The sequence below is a fragment of the Neolamprologus multifasciatus genome, chromosome 17, assembly GCF_963576455.1.
Source record: "Neolamprologus multifasciatus chromosome 17, fNeoMul1.2, whole genome shotgun sequence".
In the NCBI taxonomy this organism is placed as follows: domain Eukaryota; kingdom Metazoa; phylum Chordata; class Actinopteri; order Cichliformes; family Cichlidae; genus Neolamprologus; species Neolamprologus multifasciatus.
In genome coordinates this window covers 6,377,239-6,395,124 of record NC_140455.1, presented here as the reverse complement: position 1 = coordinate 6,395,124, position 17,886 = coordinate 6,377,239, and the positions used below count along the sequence as shown (strand labels likewise).

The 17,886-nt window shown below is 39.0% G+C and overlaps 2 protein-coding genes across 20 annotated transcripts in view; one reads left to right on the top strand and one right to left on the bottom strand.

The window, feature by feature from the left end:
• The window catches only part of dock7 (dedicator of cytokinesis 7), a 47,183-nt gene that overhangs the window by 27,816 nt on the left and 1,481 nt on the right, over window positions 1-17,886 (bottom strand). For all 19 annotated transcript variants that reach the window (XM_085137586.1, XM_085137579.1, XM_085137580.1 and 16 more), the window contains exons 2-14: window positions 13,771-13,870; window positions 11,732-11,907; window positions 10,904-10,972; window positions 10,670-10,799; window positions 10,318-10,530; window positions 10,081-10,166; window positions 9,908-9,974; window positions 9,259-9,408; window positions 8,779-8,859; window positions 8,365-8,527; window positions 7,780-7,922; window positions 7,578-7,671; window positions 7,293-7,455 (exon numbers count right to left, since the gene is read on the bottom strand). In XM_085137586.1, the coding sequence (XP_084993712.1) occupies window positions 7,293-7,455; window positions 7,578-7,671; window positions 7,780-7,922; window positions 8,365-8,527; window positions 8,779-8,859; window positions 9,259-9,408; window positions 9,908-9,974; window positions 10,081-10,166; window positions 10,318-10,530; window positions 10,670-10,799; window positions 10,904-10,972; window positions 11,732-11,907; window positions 13,771-13,870 (1,635 nt within the window). The remainder of the gene's footprint in view (window positions 1-7,292; window positions 7,456-7,577; window positions 7,672-7,779; window positions 7,923-8,364; window positions 8,528-8,778; window positions 8,860-9,258; window positions 9,409-9,907; window positions 9,975-10,080; window positions 10,167-10,317; window positions 10,531-10,669; window positions 10,800-10,903; window positions 10,973-11,731; window positions 11,908-13,770; window positions 13,871-17,886) is intronic.
• On the top strand, window positions 2,302-6,427 carry angptl3 (angiopoietin-like 3). Its single transcript, XM_085137602.1, has 7 exons — window positions 2,302-2,962; window positions 3,174-3,284; window positions 3,435-3,546; window positions 3,654-3,767; window positions 3,997-4,092; window positions 4,753-5,025; window positions 5,183-6,427. The coding sequence occupies exons 1-7, from the start codon at window positions 2,435-2,437 to the stop codon at window positions 5,365-5,367; spliced, it is 1,419 nt and encodes a 472-aa protein (XP_084993728.1). The 5' UTR covers window positions 2,302-2,434; the 3' UTR covers window positions 5,368-6,427.

Here is a 17,886-nt window from a genome sequence, read left to right as displayed (position 1 = left end):
TTCCTCTGTTAACATCCATCTAGCATGTCCTAGTGATCGTCATGGCTGTTCTGAAGCAGGCTGTTGAACTGAAATAGACCCCAAGATGACATTACTGTGGCAGAGCTGAAATACCCATAAAAGCACAAATGGAAGCATTCCTGATTGGTCACTTCACCTCATCCGATTCAACTTCAGTTAATAAGTACACATGTGAAAGCAAACTTTACATTGTAGATGGCACTTAGGCACAGTTACTATTTTGAGATGAGGGGCTCCATAAGGGAAAACTGGCACCGTTTATCAGCTCTAAATAAAACATTAACTTTCTAATAAACAGATTAGATGTCGTTGGAAAAATTTCCCAGTACGAGTAATTATAGAGTATTAAAAACTGAATTATTAATTTAGTAGGATTCTTAAGTGCTTCTTGATCTATGTGACCTGGTAGAGGTAGATCACACTCCACAAGTCCAAAACATTACCTTTGTCACACAATGTTCTGAAGGATTTTTCATATATTCTTCAAGACTGATAATGTAGTAAAATAATGCAGTGAAATAATTGTTCTAGACTTGTTAAGGTAAGATTTCAGAGTTACTTTTTAGACCCATTTTAAATTTCTTTTTAAGCTAACAAAAATCTATGTTTAAACATTGAAAAGTGAATTTCTATAAATGCATTACATGGAGACAATTTCCACTTAGTCACAAATGTCCCAACCTGCTAATTAACCAGTACAGAAGAGTGGTGTCCTACATATAGTGAGATATTCAAGGACATGAAAATATGTTTCTACATGCCTTGAGTGAGAATTTGAAATCAGATGTCTCTGACATCAAAACATTAAGCTAGCATGTTTGAGATCTGCCTGAGTCACAGTAATAGGCGTCTTTGGACTTTCCAACAAGTTATCAAATAGATGCAGTACGAGAAAGAAGTGAAACAACTTTATGGATGCCTGTCTGGGTATAAGTCTGCTGACTATCAACGCAAAAATTCGAGGATGTGCCATCTGCAGTTAAATGATGAACTCCAGCATGAGATGTTACATGTTAACTCTCAAGTATCTTCAAGTTAGTCAAAACAATAATCACTGTACTGGAATGGAGGCTAGAGAGCTAAATATTGTTAGGAACTTTATGGCAATAAAGTAAATTTCTGGCCCATTTACTCAGTCCTTCTTTTCCTTACCAAGTTTGGTTTCTCCCCTTTTCATATAAAAGACCAGTAATCACTCCAACCTGAGGTACTAAATCCTTAAAACCACAAATTACTAGCAAGCTCATTATAACGACTGGGTGGTATTTTAATGCATAGTAACTGTAAATTTAACAGTTTAAGCTAACGCTAATTAAGAAAATAAAGAAACAAAACTAAAAACTTGTGTTTTTATGGACAATTTCAAGTGTTAAACTATTTGCTTTATTTTTTAAATGCAGCAATGTGTTACTATGACAAAATTACAACATTTATATTCCAGTTAAATATTACACAAAAGATTTTTACTGATTAGTTCCACCATCCACCACAGTTGAAGGTCAGCATATTTCACTTCCACTGCAAGCCTATAAAACTGTTTTTTGTTTTTTACGAGTGATCCTAGTGCACAGGAATGATTCCTTAAAAGCTGCAAACTAATCAGAAAACTCAGTAAATCCCACACACAAAAACAGGCCATGACATATCTGAAGGGACAAAATGAGTGAGCAATAAAACTGTGATGATGAGTACATAATATCCAAACTCTCTGAAATCATTCATACCCAGGAGCTCAAACCTGGCACAAATGACAGACTCAATCCCATCTCCAGACAAAAAGAGAAAGAAGAGCAAGAGAGCGAGAGAGAGAGAGTGTGTGTGTCTGGTGTGAGGCTGATTCAGCAGGATGCTAAATCAAACCCAGGAGCATTAATTACACACAGCATTATCAATCAGAGCCCAGTGAGTGCAGGGTTATAAGGTTTGAGATTGATCAGGCTGACGATCCATCAAAACAGCAGTGGTCATTGTTGGCTTTCTGCTGATCAGCTAAAGTGCTGGAGAGCAGGGTAGGGTGTGGTATGGAGAGGGGATTGGGGTTAAATGGGTAGTGTGAGTGTATGTGCGTGTGTGAGTGCGTGTATGTGTGTGTGTGTGTGTGGGGGGGGGGGGGGGGGGTAGACACATGTCCTTTGCACACTGCTGTGATTTGTTTGTTCAGAAGAGGGAGGGGTCAAGGGGGATTTGGGAGGAGGTGGGGTACATGGCTAAAAACATAGTAGGGATTAATGAGCAGCTAATCCCCCCTCCTTTACTGAGAGGGCAGTATATAACACGAGGCAGCTCGACGTTCTCGTATTGCTTTAGCAGCAAAGAAGTCTAGCTTAGCAGCAGAGGCAGCAGAGAGAAGAGTGTAGAGGAGAACACGAGTAAAGCTGAAGCAGGGTTCTAGGACTGGAATAGAAAAATCATCATGAAGGTATTTTTTCTGTTGCTGGTGCTAACCAGTTCAACCGTTGCTGCCCCCCTGGAAGCCTCGGGTAGACAAGAACACCCGACCCTGCCTTCCCAGGCTTCCACCATAGCACCGATCCAACCCGAGCCCAGGTCTCGCTTTGCCATGCTGGACGATGTTCGCCTACTAGCAAACGGCCTCCTCCAGTTAGGCCAGAGTTTACGAGAGTTCGTCCACAAGACCAAGGCACAGATCAACGACATCTTCCAAAAGCTCAATATTTTTGACCGCTCTTTTTACCAGCTCTCAGTCGTCACATCGGAGATTAAAGAGGAAGAGGAAGAGCTCAAGAAGACCACTAGCTTTTTGAAGGCCAACAATGAGGAGATCAAGAATTTGTCACTGGAAATCAACTCGAAGATCAACAACATTCTGCAGGAGCGCACACAACTGCAGAGCAAGGTGGGGAACCTTGAAGAAAGACTGAAGGGCTTGTCGCAGAGCATGGTCCCTGCCGATCAGCTTAGTGAAATCACATCTCTCAAGGTAAGATGCTTCAGCAGCTAAAACTTTACAACACAAGTCAGTCAAGATATGCTCACTGAATGAGGAGATAAGCTGTGTTTGTGCAGTGTTTGTCCACTAAACAGATTTAACTGCATTTTACAAACTGAGTTAACTGTTTTACATTTTTCCTGAAAAACTTTCACATCAACACATGAGACTCAAAGTATTATATATATATATATTTTTTTAGGAAGTGATTGAAGCTCAAGATAAAACAATTGGCAATCTTCTGAAAGCTGTGAAGGAGCAACATGATCAGCTGGACTACCAGAAAATAAAGATTAAAAACCTGGAGGAAAAGGTACTTGTACAAGAAATCATTATATTTTGCCTTTCAAGGGAAAATATCTGAAATCTCTGAGAATCTAATTTGTTACATTACCAATGCACATTCTGTTTAAACTATATATAAAACTATTTAAAATGAGTGACTCACTTGCATCTCCTGCAGCTCAGCTATGAGAGTTTTCAAGATACAGCTGATAAACTAATGGACTCTGACTACGAAACTCTTGATATGTTTGAATATCTGAAAGGAAACTCAACTGGCCTGGAAACAAGTGGTAATTACTTAATATACTCAAATATCTTTCTAAATGCCAAACTTACTTAAATAAAAGTAGAGTTAAGGAATTCATTTGGCTTTTCTACACTGTTTTTTTCCCCCCAGATTTTCCCATGGACTGCACTGACGTGTTTAACAAAGGAGAAACAAATAGCGGTGTCTACGTTATCAAACCAAACCAATCAGAGCCGTTCAACGTTTTCTGTGAAATGAGTTCAGGTGGGTAAGCAATCTCGAGTTCTCATCAAAGACGTCCAAATACCATTTCTGCATTCACAAGCTCTGACATTTTTTAGATAACACACTGGCATTTATGATTTATACAATGATTGAGGAAAGAGCAAAAGAAAAGAAAAGAAAAGAAAAAAGAAAAAAAGTTGATAACCTACTCACATTATTTATGACAAAACTTTTACATTCCCTGAAATATTTCTTTGTTCTTTTACAGAAGGGGGTTCAACAGTCATCCAGCGCAGGGTTGATGGTTCGGTGGATTTTGATCAGACATGGGAAAAGTACGAAAAAGGTTTTGGAGATTTGGAAAGTGAGTACACTTTATGGTTTAAATTTTTAAATAAAATATTCTATTTTTAGAATTAACAAAAAAAAATGACAGTCTTTACTCATAATAAACATTCAATTTTCACAAATGTCATGGCATATTCAGGAAAAAAATATATACTGAAAGTAGCAGAAAACAATAGGGGCTGACACAATATAAAGAAAAAGCCATAATCAATTGATCAGAACAGTTCCTAAATATTTTCTATTAAAGTAGAAAATCTATTGTGTCAGCAGTGTCTTGGTTGCAGGAGCATTTGTAAGTGCTCCCTATAGCCTTGGTCACAGGAAACAATAATTGTCAAATATCGGCCCTGAACGACTTCCTGTATTATCCGAGCACACAGCCAGTTTGGCAGCCTTCCCTACAGCACTTGGTATGCTCATACAAGCACTCATAACCCATTTACAACAAAAAGGCTCTTCATCTGCAAAAGATGAGTTTCAACCTTCTTTCACAGCTACCTGCCTAATGATTACAACCCACATGCTACTAACAGCATGCTTTTAATACCTGGTTGACCCAAAGTCTGCTGGAAGTTAATTACAATTTTCAATCCATTATAAGATGAACTGAGACTTCAGAGTTTCTGAGATTTGTTTTTCCTACAAATAAACAAAATAAATTTGATTTGTCACACAGAGGACTTCTGGCTGGGCCTAAAAAAGATTCACAGCATTACACAGGAAGGTGTTTACATCCTTCGTGTTGATTTGGAGGACTGGAAGGAGGAAAAACACTGGGCTGAATACCGCTTCTCACTGGAAGGTCCCTCCAAGGACTATAGTCTTCGTGTCAGCCATTTCTCAGGTGACCTGCCTGATACCATGGCCAACTCCACTGGCATGAGATTTGCCACAAAAGACAGAAACACAGACAGCAACCAAAACTCCAACTGTGCACGCAGCTCCACAGGTACAATCCCAAGTCACAGTATCTTGGAATGTTTCTCCACCATAGTAATAAAATTAATAATTATCTCTGATGAAGACATTTTTTTCTAAACAAGACAAAATCACATAGCTAAGACTGATATATGCTGATATAATTTCCTATCTTGACTCCCTGGCAGGTGGCTGGTGGCTCAATGCTTGCGGTGAAACCAACCTTAATGCTAGGCATATGTGGCTGAGACCAAAGGGGCGCATGATGAGGAGGAAGGGCATTCACTGGAGGCCAACCACAGGCTCCTCATACTCACTCAAGATGACCAAAATCTCCATTCGACAAGCTTCAACTGCTGATATCTCCAACTGAGCCCCCTGTCCACACACTATATAATATACTATTGGCTTTTTCTTCCCCAATACACGGACATCCAAAAAGTTCAACAGGAGGGGGAAGTGACATAACACAGGCCTTCCATATGTTCAGTCTTAATTCACCCACATCATTGAGCAGATTCCTCCCTAACATTATTCGGCCATTGGCTAGTGCTCACCACCAGATAGCAGAACAAAAAAATTTCAGACGTCAGCAAATGCCGACCTGTTGCACCGTGGCACACAGGTTGTTAACCTACTGTGTCTGATCCGACAAGGACAGTAAGTAGAACTGTCATTATGCAACATCTGTCATCGCTTGCAAAACAGACATATTGATCCACATCAGCAACCTAATTCAGAATTGATTGCAAAGCAATACATTGCAGTTGTATAACAGCAAATGAGGTTTTTGAGAATAGACTACAATTTTGAAACCCACACTGCTTAACAACCATTAAGGTGAACTTGGATACATTTATGACGACAACAAAACAAGGTATTTTAAAGTATCTTTGGAATAACTACATGTTCAAAGTGGCTAAAGGGACAAATACCAACAGATTACTACATAAAGCATGCAAGTTATGCAAGTCAAGGTAAAAAGATCATCTCCTGCTTCTGAAAAAAGTCCACTACAAACTAGAAAGCTTTAGACAGCGCACTGATTTTTCTTTTTCTTATTCTTTTATATTTTTTTTATTCTGTATTTAAACTATGATATGATATGATTTATGCAGGTACCGCTAGAAAATTATAATTTCTGTGTGTTTCCTACATTATTGAGTCATATTGACTTTTGCTCATTATTACAAAATACCCAACTGTACTGTAAAGGTTCTCATACTAACACATCACTGTGAGAAGCAGCTTTGTGCGCTAAAATCATATTTATGAGGCCAAAAATAAATCTACCTGTATAAAAAAACAAAACTATGGTACTATTTCTTTGTTTAATTTTGTCTTGAACCAAATGGAGTTAAATAAGTAAAGAGGACATGTTGAAAGGTTGACACACTAATGAAAATGAGATCTAAGGAATAAAACCACTGTAACTCCACTTAACTCAGTTCGGCTAACTATCAGTCACAGGCCAATTGCATCTGCAGACAGTCAGGCCCTGTCAGCACCTGTCTGGTAACGTCTGGATGTAATCACCTAATATTGGTCTATCAAAAATATACTGCTCAAAGAAAAAAAAAAAAGAACAAACTGAAAATCTTTACTGATATAGACTCATGTAACAATAGTAAATTCATACTTCATGTAATCCCTTGAAGTTTTCAGCAGTACAACATTTTATGCTAACATAAAATGTTCTGGATGGAACACAACAGAAAAAATGGCAGGTGTAATTTTTAAAATACTCCTCACATAGTTTATACTGCACAGTAATATAAATCCTGTCAACACTGTTTCATATTTTCTAATTATTATTAATTATTATTATTAATTTATTTTAACCCTTAAATAACCCCTTTTTGTTTTTAATTCACTTTAGCTTCAATTTGTTTCCAGATTGGAATTTCTTGTTTCACTTCAGTTTTATTGTTTGAAAATGTTAAGTTTTACTTCATTTTTGATTAATTTCAGCGTTAGTTTTGGTCTTTAAAATTATTACTGAATAAAAGGCAAATGTCAGAGGCCAAGATTGAGGACAATCAGAAAAGATATTAAAATAAAAACACACTTTTTGACTGCGAGTTGACTCACAGCCTTGTAGACACTGCAGGTCTCAATAAACACATCCATCAATAAAATACATTTTTAACCAGTGAGCTAAAGAGTGAAGTAGTATTTAGATGTTAAGTTAAGTACAAACTGGTTTGTAATTCATTTTTTGTGTAATCTCGATGTCAAACAGACAAATAAACAACCATTAAGACGTTATTCATTCACTACAGATGTTTTTTTCTGTACCTGTATATGGTGTTCGGCACATAGACGTCCCTGGCAGGAAACTCAAGGATCTCCCTGGTGGGACGCACCCTGCTGTCTGGGTAAGGCTTAACCTGCAGGAGGTCAGGGGTCAAGCAGTAGTGGGGGTTCTCTGGAGCTGGAGAAATGTCCAGCTTCAACTGGGCTGTGGTGAGTGTGTGAGTAGTCAGAGGAAGGGGAAAGGAGTGTTAAAGAAAGAGCAAAGAATCATTTACAGATTTCAAATCAGGACGATCAAAGGAAAGCATAAATTCCACTTTTAAGTACCTGTGATAGGTCTGAGTCTCCTCAGCACTGAAGACGGTCTTCTCATATCAGCTAAGAACTTATACAAATCCTCATCACTAAGTCTGTCTCCCTCCTAGAATAACACATAGCATAAACAAACCATGAGAAAATGACAAAGGGGAGGAAAAGTAATCTAATACTAATAATCTACTATCATGTGAGCAAGCACATTCACATGGACCTGTTTAAAGAAGTTGGTGATGGTAAGTGTTGCAGGTCTAAAACCTGTCAGGCTACATGATTCATCTCCACTTGTAGTTCTCTCCAGAGAACGCCTTCCCATAATGCTCGAGTTCCTCCGTTCAGACCATGAGCCTTTCCTCTCTAAAAAGATACAACAAATACAAACTCAACATTTTAAAGCCCACATGTATTTTTCACTCTGAACATGCAGACATTGTTCTAATCTGCCATAGCAACAGAAGGCTGCTGCCGCCACCAGTCAGCATCAAAGATTACCTCTAAGGTCAAAGGGTAGTCAAACACCAAGGGTCACAGTAAAAATAACACAGCAGGGATCAATATCATGTTGCCCTGTTTGCTTCTAAAGCACGCCAATTTACTGAAATGTCCATGCACCTAATGCATGACTGCCATGTCTGTTATGGTCTCTTCAACTAGACCATGTGTGACATGGAAAGTGGGCATAAAAAACACTGCCATGTTTTTTTTCCTACTCACTGGAACTTTTGATATCATTCTGAGATACATGGTCAACGTCTACAATTACAGTTAGAAAGCTTGCATTAAAAGAAGATGGTTAGACCTGAGAGGCTCATCTCTAGCTCTGTATCTCTCTCCAGGCTGCCGGCACTGTTAACAATGTTCATTAGATGGATGGCGGTCCACGCAAAGGGCATTCGGTAGCGCCCCAGACGTTGGCAGAACTGCTCTGACTGGCCTCGAAGCTTCTCGAGCTTCTCCTTGTTCTATAAAAAAATAGAAATGTTAACGTAAATACAGGGTTTGTGGTACATTAACAATGAATTTTTATTCACTGCAACATATTGGTAGTAAAATTAGGAGATGACCATGAAAAGGAATGTACTTTTAAATGAGTACTTGCAGTTGCAGAAACATTAATGAATAAATACATTTATTCACATATATCACATATAACTGAAATACATCTGAGACTGAGCTTTTGTGGTATTCATCATCTAATTCACTCTCATTGTACCTTGGCAGCGTCTGACTCTTTGAAGACCATATAGGGCTCTGCGCACTCTCCAATATCACCCTGCTGCAGTACTTTTTCCAGCTGTTGACAAAGCAAACACAGCCTTCAGTAACTACACTCATGTGCAGTGAAACAGGTCAGAAGATGGGTGTCAAATTGTGAAAGGACAGCAGGTTTCTTCAATTAAGCTTTATCTTTCATATTAAGTCAAACACTGCAATGAAAAACTGTCCATTGTTTGTTTTGGTTGATGTAACGTATTCTGGTGCTATCAAAGAGGGACAATAAGTCAAGGTTTTACTTGTAATTTATTCAAAGACATTTCTGTAAGAGAAACATGAAGCCTCAAGTACCCTTATACTGATGGCATTGCATAATCATGGATATCTAACATTCAGGGAAACCCGCTATTAGTATTCTTTTACGTATTACAAAACAAAAGTTGACAAGAGAGATGAAATTCTAGCATGACTATTTCACCTTGATAACTAGGAAGACATCCTGGGAGGGGTAGGTGATGGAGAATATGGCAGAGCGAGCCAGCGTGGAGATGGCTGCTGTCTGAATGTGAGGACGCAGCATCGCTTTTGTCTGCTCAGAGTTTAGGTCAAAGAAAAAGTTTTCTGATATCTGAAGGACACATGAAACAGACACACGAATAATTATTATTTGACCAAAACACCTGTTAAATGTAATCATAGCACTACGGCATCACAACTATTATTATTTAATTGAAATTTCTGATGACTCTATTACTAAAGCATGGCTTCTTGCTCGTGGAGGCTGGCAAACATGTTAACATCTCAGTGATGAATAAGCCACCAGAAGTTTATGGAGCCGTGAAGCGGCATTATATATGAGAGATCTACTTATCAAGGCATCTGCTACCCTCTAGTGTTTGTTAGCTAAAAGGGAACAGAAAGAAGCGGCACTAGATAAGGTTGTTCAGATATATACATAGTTCCAGAGTATGATTTAACGGCATTCCCAAAAACATAACAGGCCCACAACATAAAATTTAATAGCCCACTCATCAAATTCGTTTGGCCTCCCAATGATTTTAACGGTTTGCAGAAGTGACCCAACAACTCAGAGCTGAGGAGGCACTGAGTAAAGCATAACAGCTTACCTTTTTCTTTTCCTTGACATCATATAAGGCCAAACTAGCAAATATGGGTTCAATTTCGATCTCAAACCTTCAAGGTGGAGAGAAAAAGGAGTGGATCAGCAGAAAGCAGCAGTTAAATAAAAGAGCTACATGGCGGTTTTTTTCTTTTCTGAAAAAGGCCGTCTACCACTTACTTCAAGGACAAGCACTTGACGAGTAGCCTCTGTCCAAAGTGTTCTTTAGGTACTTCAGGCACACAGTGGCGCTCAACGGGCTCCTCCTACACATTCACACAAAAGTGTGGGGTGAAAAAAAAAAAAAAAGACTGAATTGCACAATACTTTTATCAGTTATGTAAAACTGTTTAAACTATAATTTTAATGGAGACTAGCAGAAAAGGTTTTAAGGATATGGAAAGGTGCTTACTGTACCTCATCGAGGGCGGGGTGCAGAGCAAAGAGTTCACGGTGGCGGTTGGCCTTGCGCTGGTCTTCGTTATGCCGGTCAATCTCTTCATTGGGGGCACGGTCAAGGAGGTGAGGAAGCAGGGCATCGGGGAGGGAGTTCTTCAAGTCAAAAATGCTACAGGCCCAGCTACCCCTCGGAGTGTCATCGATAGACATTGACCGTCGCTTCAAGTCATCCTGCAATACAACCAATGCAAAAAAGACAGACTAGCATATACACTGTGGGACTGTTTTAAACCTGTATCTTGATATTGTCAATCGGAAATTAAGACACATCATTCAGGTTAATTATTTTCCTAATGAAAAAAAAGGATACCTGGTCATCCTGGTAACTGCTGCTGTCTGGCATCTCATCAGCTTCAAAAACCTGTTTGGGGAGGCCTTTCTGGCGCTCCTTCTGCTTGTCCAGAGTGTTGGGATTAAAGCCAGTACCAAGCTTATGATATCTGAAGGAACAAGCCATTACTTAGAACACTTTAATTAATTTACTAATATCATTTCAGGATTATAATGTGTATTTTAAGAATATTTTCACATGGTGAAGCCTTACTTTCTATTGACGACTGCCCAGTCTTCTGTGTAGGATCTGACGCAGTCTCTAACATGAGGATCAGTGTCCCTGCAGCCAGACAAACATAATCAACCAAACAAACATTTTTTTAACAGCACAGTCAGATTCTAAATGCAGGCTTACTGATATGGATGGCAGACCATTAAATGTGTTGAAATAAATACATCTTTCTGGTATATCACACGCTGAAGCACACTTGTAATGCTTCTGCCATCTCTTCTGAAATACTAAGAGCCAGCAGTACATTAAGTAAAGACATTAAGCCCACATAGCTTGAAGGATTCCAAGGCGCTCATTAACTTAGTAACCAAACAGTTTACATACACATCTAATATACAGGCATTTGACTTCCATTCTTAATTTTTGCACCTCTACAGTTCTTAAACTGTAGGTAAGCTTATCTTACTATATTTAATAAGATATAGTAAGATAACGCAGCCTCATACAAATGTAGCAAATGGTTTAAAGACAGTGCCTTGACATATAAATATATTGCCGTTGAGTAAATGATAATTGTTTTTGGAAAATGAAATATGGAACCAAGATCACTATTCCTCATTAAAACCTGCGATTTCACATTAATTTGAAATATGTGCTCTCAACTTTATCTAAATTATTCAATCTCCACTATATATTACAGTCTTTTATAGCTCATTTGTTTGTACATTTAACACAAATTATTTGCATTACAAACAATTACTAGTCTCTCTAGATCAACACATTAAATTCCAGATGCTATTAAATGAAGAAAAGAAAAGAAAAAAACAACAAAGAACACTCCACATCTTTCTTCCACGGCAGCCTTACCCATCTTCAGGGACAGCTTGTACCACTGTGCGACACTCCCTGGGTGTGTAAATGACCTCAATGTCATCTGGGGGAAACTCAATCAGATCTCTCAGGGGACCTGACTCAACGATGGGAGGGTGAGTGATAAGGTACTCCTCAAAATCCACCGGCTCCACCGCCTCCGTGAGCGGAACCTGGTGGGCGATGAGAAAGTGTGACAGGGAGAAAATCAGAGGGATGGGAGAAGTTAAGTAGCTGTTAAGGGCATACACGCCAGTACAGCTCGCCTACTTTTTTTTTCTTTGTCTACAAATGTCTTAATAAAGTCATCTCTACTTTTAAGCAAATGCTTCACAAATGCAGTTATTGAGAAGAAAGGGAGAGCTGGTGTTATTTGTCACTCTATTATAGAGCACCATCTAAAATATGAGGTGATTTATGTCAATTCTGTTAGGGGAACTGTTTTAGATTTCAGATCATTGTTAATTTCATAATAAAAAAAAAATCAGTTGTAAGAAAGATCCGTGTGGGATTTGAGAATATCCTCAAAGCTGATACAAGCAGCCAGATTATCACAGGATAAGGACATCATGGGTCTTACTGCGCTGACACAGGGGAGGATACTAGCAGTAATGTGGTAACCACACACCGTGTATGTCAATGAAATTCCTTTTGTAACTTGTGGCGATGAAAAGCAACGACCTGTAGAAGCAAAGAATACTGGTGATGGACATACGAAGGAGTGATAAAAATATACACAACCGGAGATAACACAGACCTACAGTTAACTGCAAAGCAACGCAAAACAAGCCAATCACTATATACGTGGATAAAACTTATGGCTGCATCCTCTACTTGGGTTTCTTTCTAATGCCCGCATCTCTACACCATTCAGGGCCTCTAAAACAGATATCTTGCCTGAAAGGGCTTCCAACTCCATTTCAGTTTCAAATGTCTGATAATATAATCAACTCTAGAATTACTTTATATGCTAATTATAAGTCACTTTGTCTGCTTCTCTGATTTGCACATGTGTTGCTAACATTGTTGTTGATTTTCCACCTTGCCATTCGTCCTAGCAAAAACAAACAAACAAACAAACAACTCGCTGGTCTTTCTGTTAGTGCTGTTCTTATTGTATCCTTCCACCATAATATTTTCTATAGCTGAGCAACCAGTCCTCTGTTTCTATGTTAACATTTTATGTGAAAAGTGGTGTCATATGCTTTTTAGCATTTTAATGTGGATGAAGATCCTTCTGAAACATTCTGAAATGAAAATGTGCTACTGTGGACGCGGCCTTTGCCTGCTTCTACAAGTGGAACCCAGGGAGAATCTGTTTTAGCAGCTTCATTTTAAGGGTCTGTCTGTGTGTGTCTGTGTTTGTCTGTGTGTGGGTGTCTGCATGCATGTTTGTTTTTCTTCCTCTTGAGGAATTTGAACACGAATATCTTTCACAGTTTTAATTAGAGACCAAATGTAGCCTAATTAAGTAGGGAAGGTGGGACCACGTGTTGGTGTTTCGGCTCAGGAGTACTCAGGGTCAATTGACACTACTCCTTTAACAAACATGAGCCATTTTTACACAGATGCTAAGCCAAATAAAGGTAGCATGATACTGCCTACAGCATGTGATTTTAGATACCATGACCTTGTTGTGGAATTGAAGGCACAACATTTTATACATCAGTACTACCATTGTAATATTATCATGCCTTACCTGCTAATCTTTTCTACAATCAACGATTGTCATGCTCAAAGCTCAAAGTCAGAACAATAACGATACAAAACAGAAAGGGATAATAATGATGGTGCTGCACCAACACCTTCAAATGTCTGTGTAAAAAGGCTTAATGTGGTGAACAGGACAATCAATAATTATCCCGCATGGCACTCTGCTAGACAGTTGTGCAGCTTTTCACATGTACCAAAAACCCAACACAAAACACCCCTGACCCCAATTAGAGAAAACATTGACCTCATTTGAAGAAAACCAACTACTACAACTGTTTACATGTAAACACAATGAATGATCAGCGGCCCTTCAGACTACTCACTGTGTTACTTGTTGTTGTTCCGACGTTGAGGTTTTTGAAGAGCTGTGGGGAGCCTCCATACTGTCCAGCTATCTGTTTCCTAACCTCTGCTGCCACAGTCCTGCAAACAGAGGAGTAACAGGTAGAGAGGACAAGAAATAATTCAGCTTATGCAAAAAGTCTCTCTAGATATCCATTAAGTGGATATTGCAGGTTTATTAGTATTTAGAATCATATTAAGACCATCCCAGTATATTTCTCACAGTAAGGACGAGATTCAGTTTGTAAGGCTAATCTGAAATACCTCATGATTGTTGATGATTGTTAAGCAGCCATGAATGACGGATCCCAGTACTGGTGTGATTAAAACAGAACAACAGAACAAACCAGTGATGGAAATGTGTCTGTGTAAAGCTTCATACACACTGCAAGCAATTCACAGTAACGTGACAGCCAGAGATTACAGAAAGCGAATGATATTTGGTAACTTCAAGCAACTATGGGCAAAATAACTGCTAGCAGCATGAAGTGGGCAAGACCTGTGATAAACTTTCAGGCAAGCAACTGAAGAGACTCCTAATGAGAGTGAAAAATGCCGCTGATTGACATATGACCTGCTACTAAAAACATTAGAAGGTCAGCTGGGCAACGGAACCCTGCAATGTCCACAAGCAACCAGACGGCAATTTCAAAGTGATGTGCCACAAGCAAATAGCTTCAACTATGTATACAGCTTAAGAATAAAAAAAACATCCAAGGACAGTGATGTAACTACAAGTGATATAGCAAAGCATGAATATTTTCATATTCTCCAACATATGAAATGGATTCTTGTATACAAATAGTGTTCTACAATAGTTGTAGATTTAGTGGAATAACCCATAAATTTAACCCACCAATTTAACCCATCTTGGCAAAATAATGCCAAGATGAACGACAGAAGCTACATTTGAACTCGTGTGATTTCACAGTGCAAGCTCTGATTCATCCAAAACTGTGAACAACAGTGGTTGCACTGGGAAAATACAGCGCTACAACCACAGAAGTATTATAAGCAGTAATCTCAAATATGACACTATGTGGTGAATGTATTTATATCCTTTCAGAGGTTTTTGCTGAGACTGTCCCAGAAACACCAACAAATGTTTATTGTACAGTGAGACCTTTCCAGTAATGTATGGTATGTGACTGTCCCTGGTAAAGTCAGTGTTCTACATTAAAAAAGTGCAAGAAAGAGGGTTGGATCAAAATATTATTTCCCCTATACAACATTAGGTAATAAGATTGCATTATCTTTTTCTCAATTTCATAATGCAATTCTAGCACCAATCGTATTTATGTGGAAAACATACTTCGCTCTGCCTCCAGTATAGGGCTGGGCGATATGACCCAAAATTCATATCTCGATATTTTTTAGCTGGATGGCGATATAAGATATATATCTCGATATTTTTTTAAAGCCACAAGGTAAGAACAAAAAGAGAGTTCTTAGTCAAAGCATGACACGAAAAGCATGAAAAAAACTACTCAAAAATAAATTATGAGCATTTATTAAATAATAATGCTCCATAAATAAAAGAAAACTATGTTGTTTTTGTGCATAACAAAGAGCTCACAATTGTGCAGTCAAAATGTAAACTAAAAGACGCTGAGCATAATAACAAGGGCAGATTTCACAGCTGCACTGTTCCCAACTTCTACTGTGTGACTGACAGCCTGGAGTTTGAAATCCTCTTTGTAACCATGTCTCTTAACAGGTGCCATTTATTGTCCTTATACACACACAATAAGGTAATATTACGTTGAAGCACAGTACGTATCACTCCGCGAGGCTCCTCGGTAGCCGTAATGCTCCGACAATCCATCAAGCCGGTGCAGCTCCGTAACTTACCAAAGTCGTACTAAAACATTTTTTGACAGATTGCTGAGCGCCGTGTACCACATAAAATCGGTTCGCGGCCATCAAGCACAACCAGAATTCATACATAAGGCGCGCTGTCAATTTTTGAGAGAATGAAAGGATTTTAGGCCGTACATGGCGTTAGCGTGGTTAGCTCGTTAGCGTGGTTAGCTCGTTAACACGTTGACGCCGTCCAGCCCCACGGCACGCACGGGGCGATGCGCAGTACCTCGTTAACGGAGATTTGCCGTGTCCATCTTGTCGCTGCCTGCAGGTGAAGCAATGGGGGAGGGAGGGGGAGTTGTGTTCAGTGAAGGAGGGGCGAGGCCGAGTACCGTTGCGTAAAGACAAAAGTGGACAAAAGAGAGGCAAACTTGTGGCTCCACAACTATAATTATAACGTAACATAGACTATATCGATATAAAAGATATTGTCACATCTTATATCTCATATAAAAATATATCGATATTTTTAAAAAAAAAAACTCGATATATCGCCCAGCCCTACTCCAGTATATCAAAATTTACACTAACAACAGGTACCACTATATCAGCTATGTAGCACAAGATTAACTACAGTATCCAGTATGATATTTGTCTCAGTCAATGATATGGAGTACTGACAAAATCAAAGTTTGGTGAATTAAAAACAAAAACAAAAAAAAACTGCATGATTGCAATAATGGCATATTTATTTACTTTAAATTCCTTGAGCTAAAAATGTAGGCTTTTTTATTGAATCGTTTGGGTTATCTCATAAGATACGATTTTTTTTAAAGGCATGCTGAAGGATTTTGGCTATGTCCAACTAACTACCTAAATGCAGTTGCTACTTCAAGCAACTCACTGGGATATGTAAAACTAACAAACACAGAGGATCACTTTTTTTGTATTTTAACTCTCCTTCTGTCTCTGCTGAGCTTCACTGTGTTAGCTCAGACAGCATCGTGTATTACACCAATACACAGCAGAAAAAAAATAATAAAAAAAAAATCCCTGGACCCCAGTGGTCAGCACAAAGCTCTCAGTCTTCAATTGTGGCTGTAGCCACGCACATTCGAAGGTCCTTTAAATCACAGCAACCACCAAAACCACTTAAAGATTTTTGCCTTGAACAGAAAAACAATGCAGCAAGAGGCCCAAAGCGACACAAACAAATTAAAGCCAAGGAAAAAAGCTACAAACTAAAGGGCCAAGGTTATGTTACACTGCTAATGCAGAGTGTCCATGGTTATGATGTTTTTTTGTAATATTTTTCCTCATAAGCAACAAACTCTCTAATGTGTCGGTTTCTCTCCACTCTCATTCTAAAAGTTGTATCATAACGACTAGCTTGAAGGTGACTTTAGACTCTGGCCCATAATTACAGCAATTGTGAGTACAGATCACTTGTGATTGAGTCTGTGAGATCATTACAAAAGTCACATCCCTTTCCGATTTTCTAAATCGGCTAAGATCGGCTAAGAACCATTTCAACTTTTATTGAGGCCTGCCATGCCCATACTGCATTTCGTTGCCCTGTACCTGTGCATGTGCAATGACAATAAAGTTGAATTCTATTCTATTCTATCATCTCCACTCCTGTAATGCACGAGCATCAGACAAGACTACAAACAAAATGTCACAGTGATCATTTTAAGCAGGAAAACAAAACAAAAGCAGCATGACCCAACTTTCCAGCTTAAGATGAACAAGATTATGTTCTGTGGGAGAGATCAGGAGGTCTCTGCAGAGCCGTGCTGTCACAGCTGGAGAAAAAGCACAAGGCTGCACTGACAAACACATTCCACACTGCTCCCCGAGCCCTCTTGCCAGACCTTTACTTAGCACTGGTCACTGCACAGAGGAATAACTTGATTAAGCAAACAGGATATCTGACAAAGACAGTAAAAACAACAACTTCTCTTCCCAGGCGCAAAATAGAAAGTGGAAGCAAAAGAAGAATCATAGCTTAACAATCCTGAGGCAGGACTGTGCCTTCTGAGTAGGAGGAAATTTGACGTTTAGGTCGCTGGGATGAGCAGGCGACCATATGCCGGTGGCTGAGAGTGGCAAGCCTCGATTCGAATCCGACCTACAGCTCTTTGCCGCCTGTCTTCCCCTCTCTCTCTCTACCTCTGCTTTCCTGTCACTCTTCACTGTACCCTTTCAAAAGGCCAAAAAATATGTGATAATAGCTTTCATTAAAAAGAAAGAGTGTAGCTAAACAAGTTCAGCAGAGAACTCTTATCCTTTGT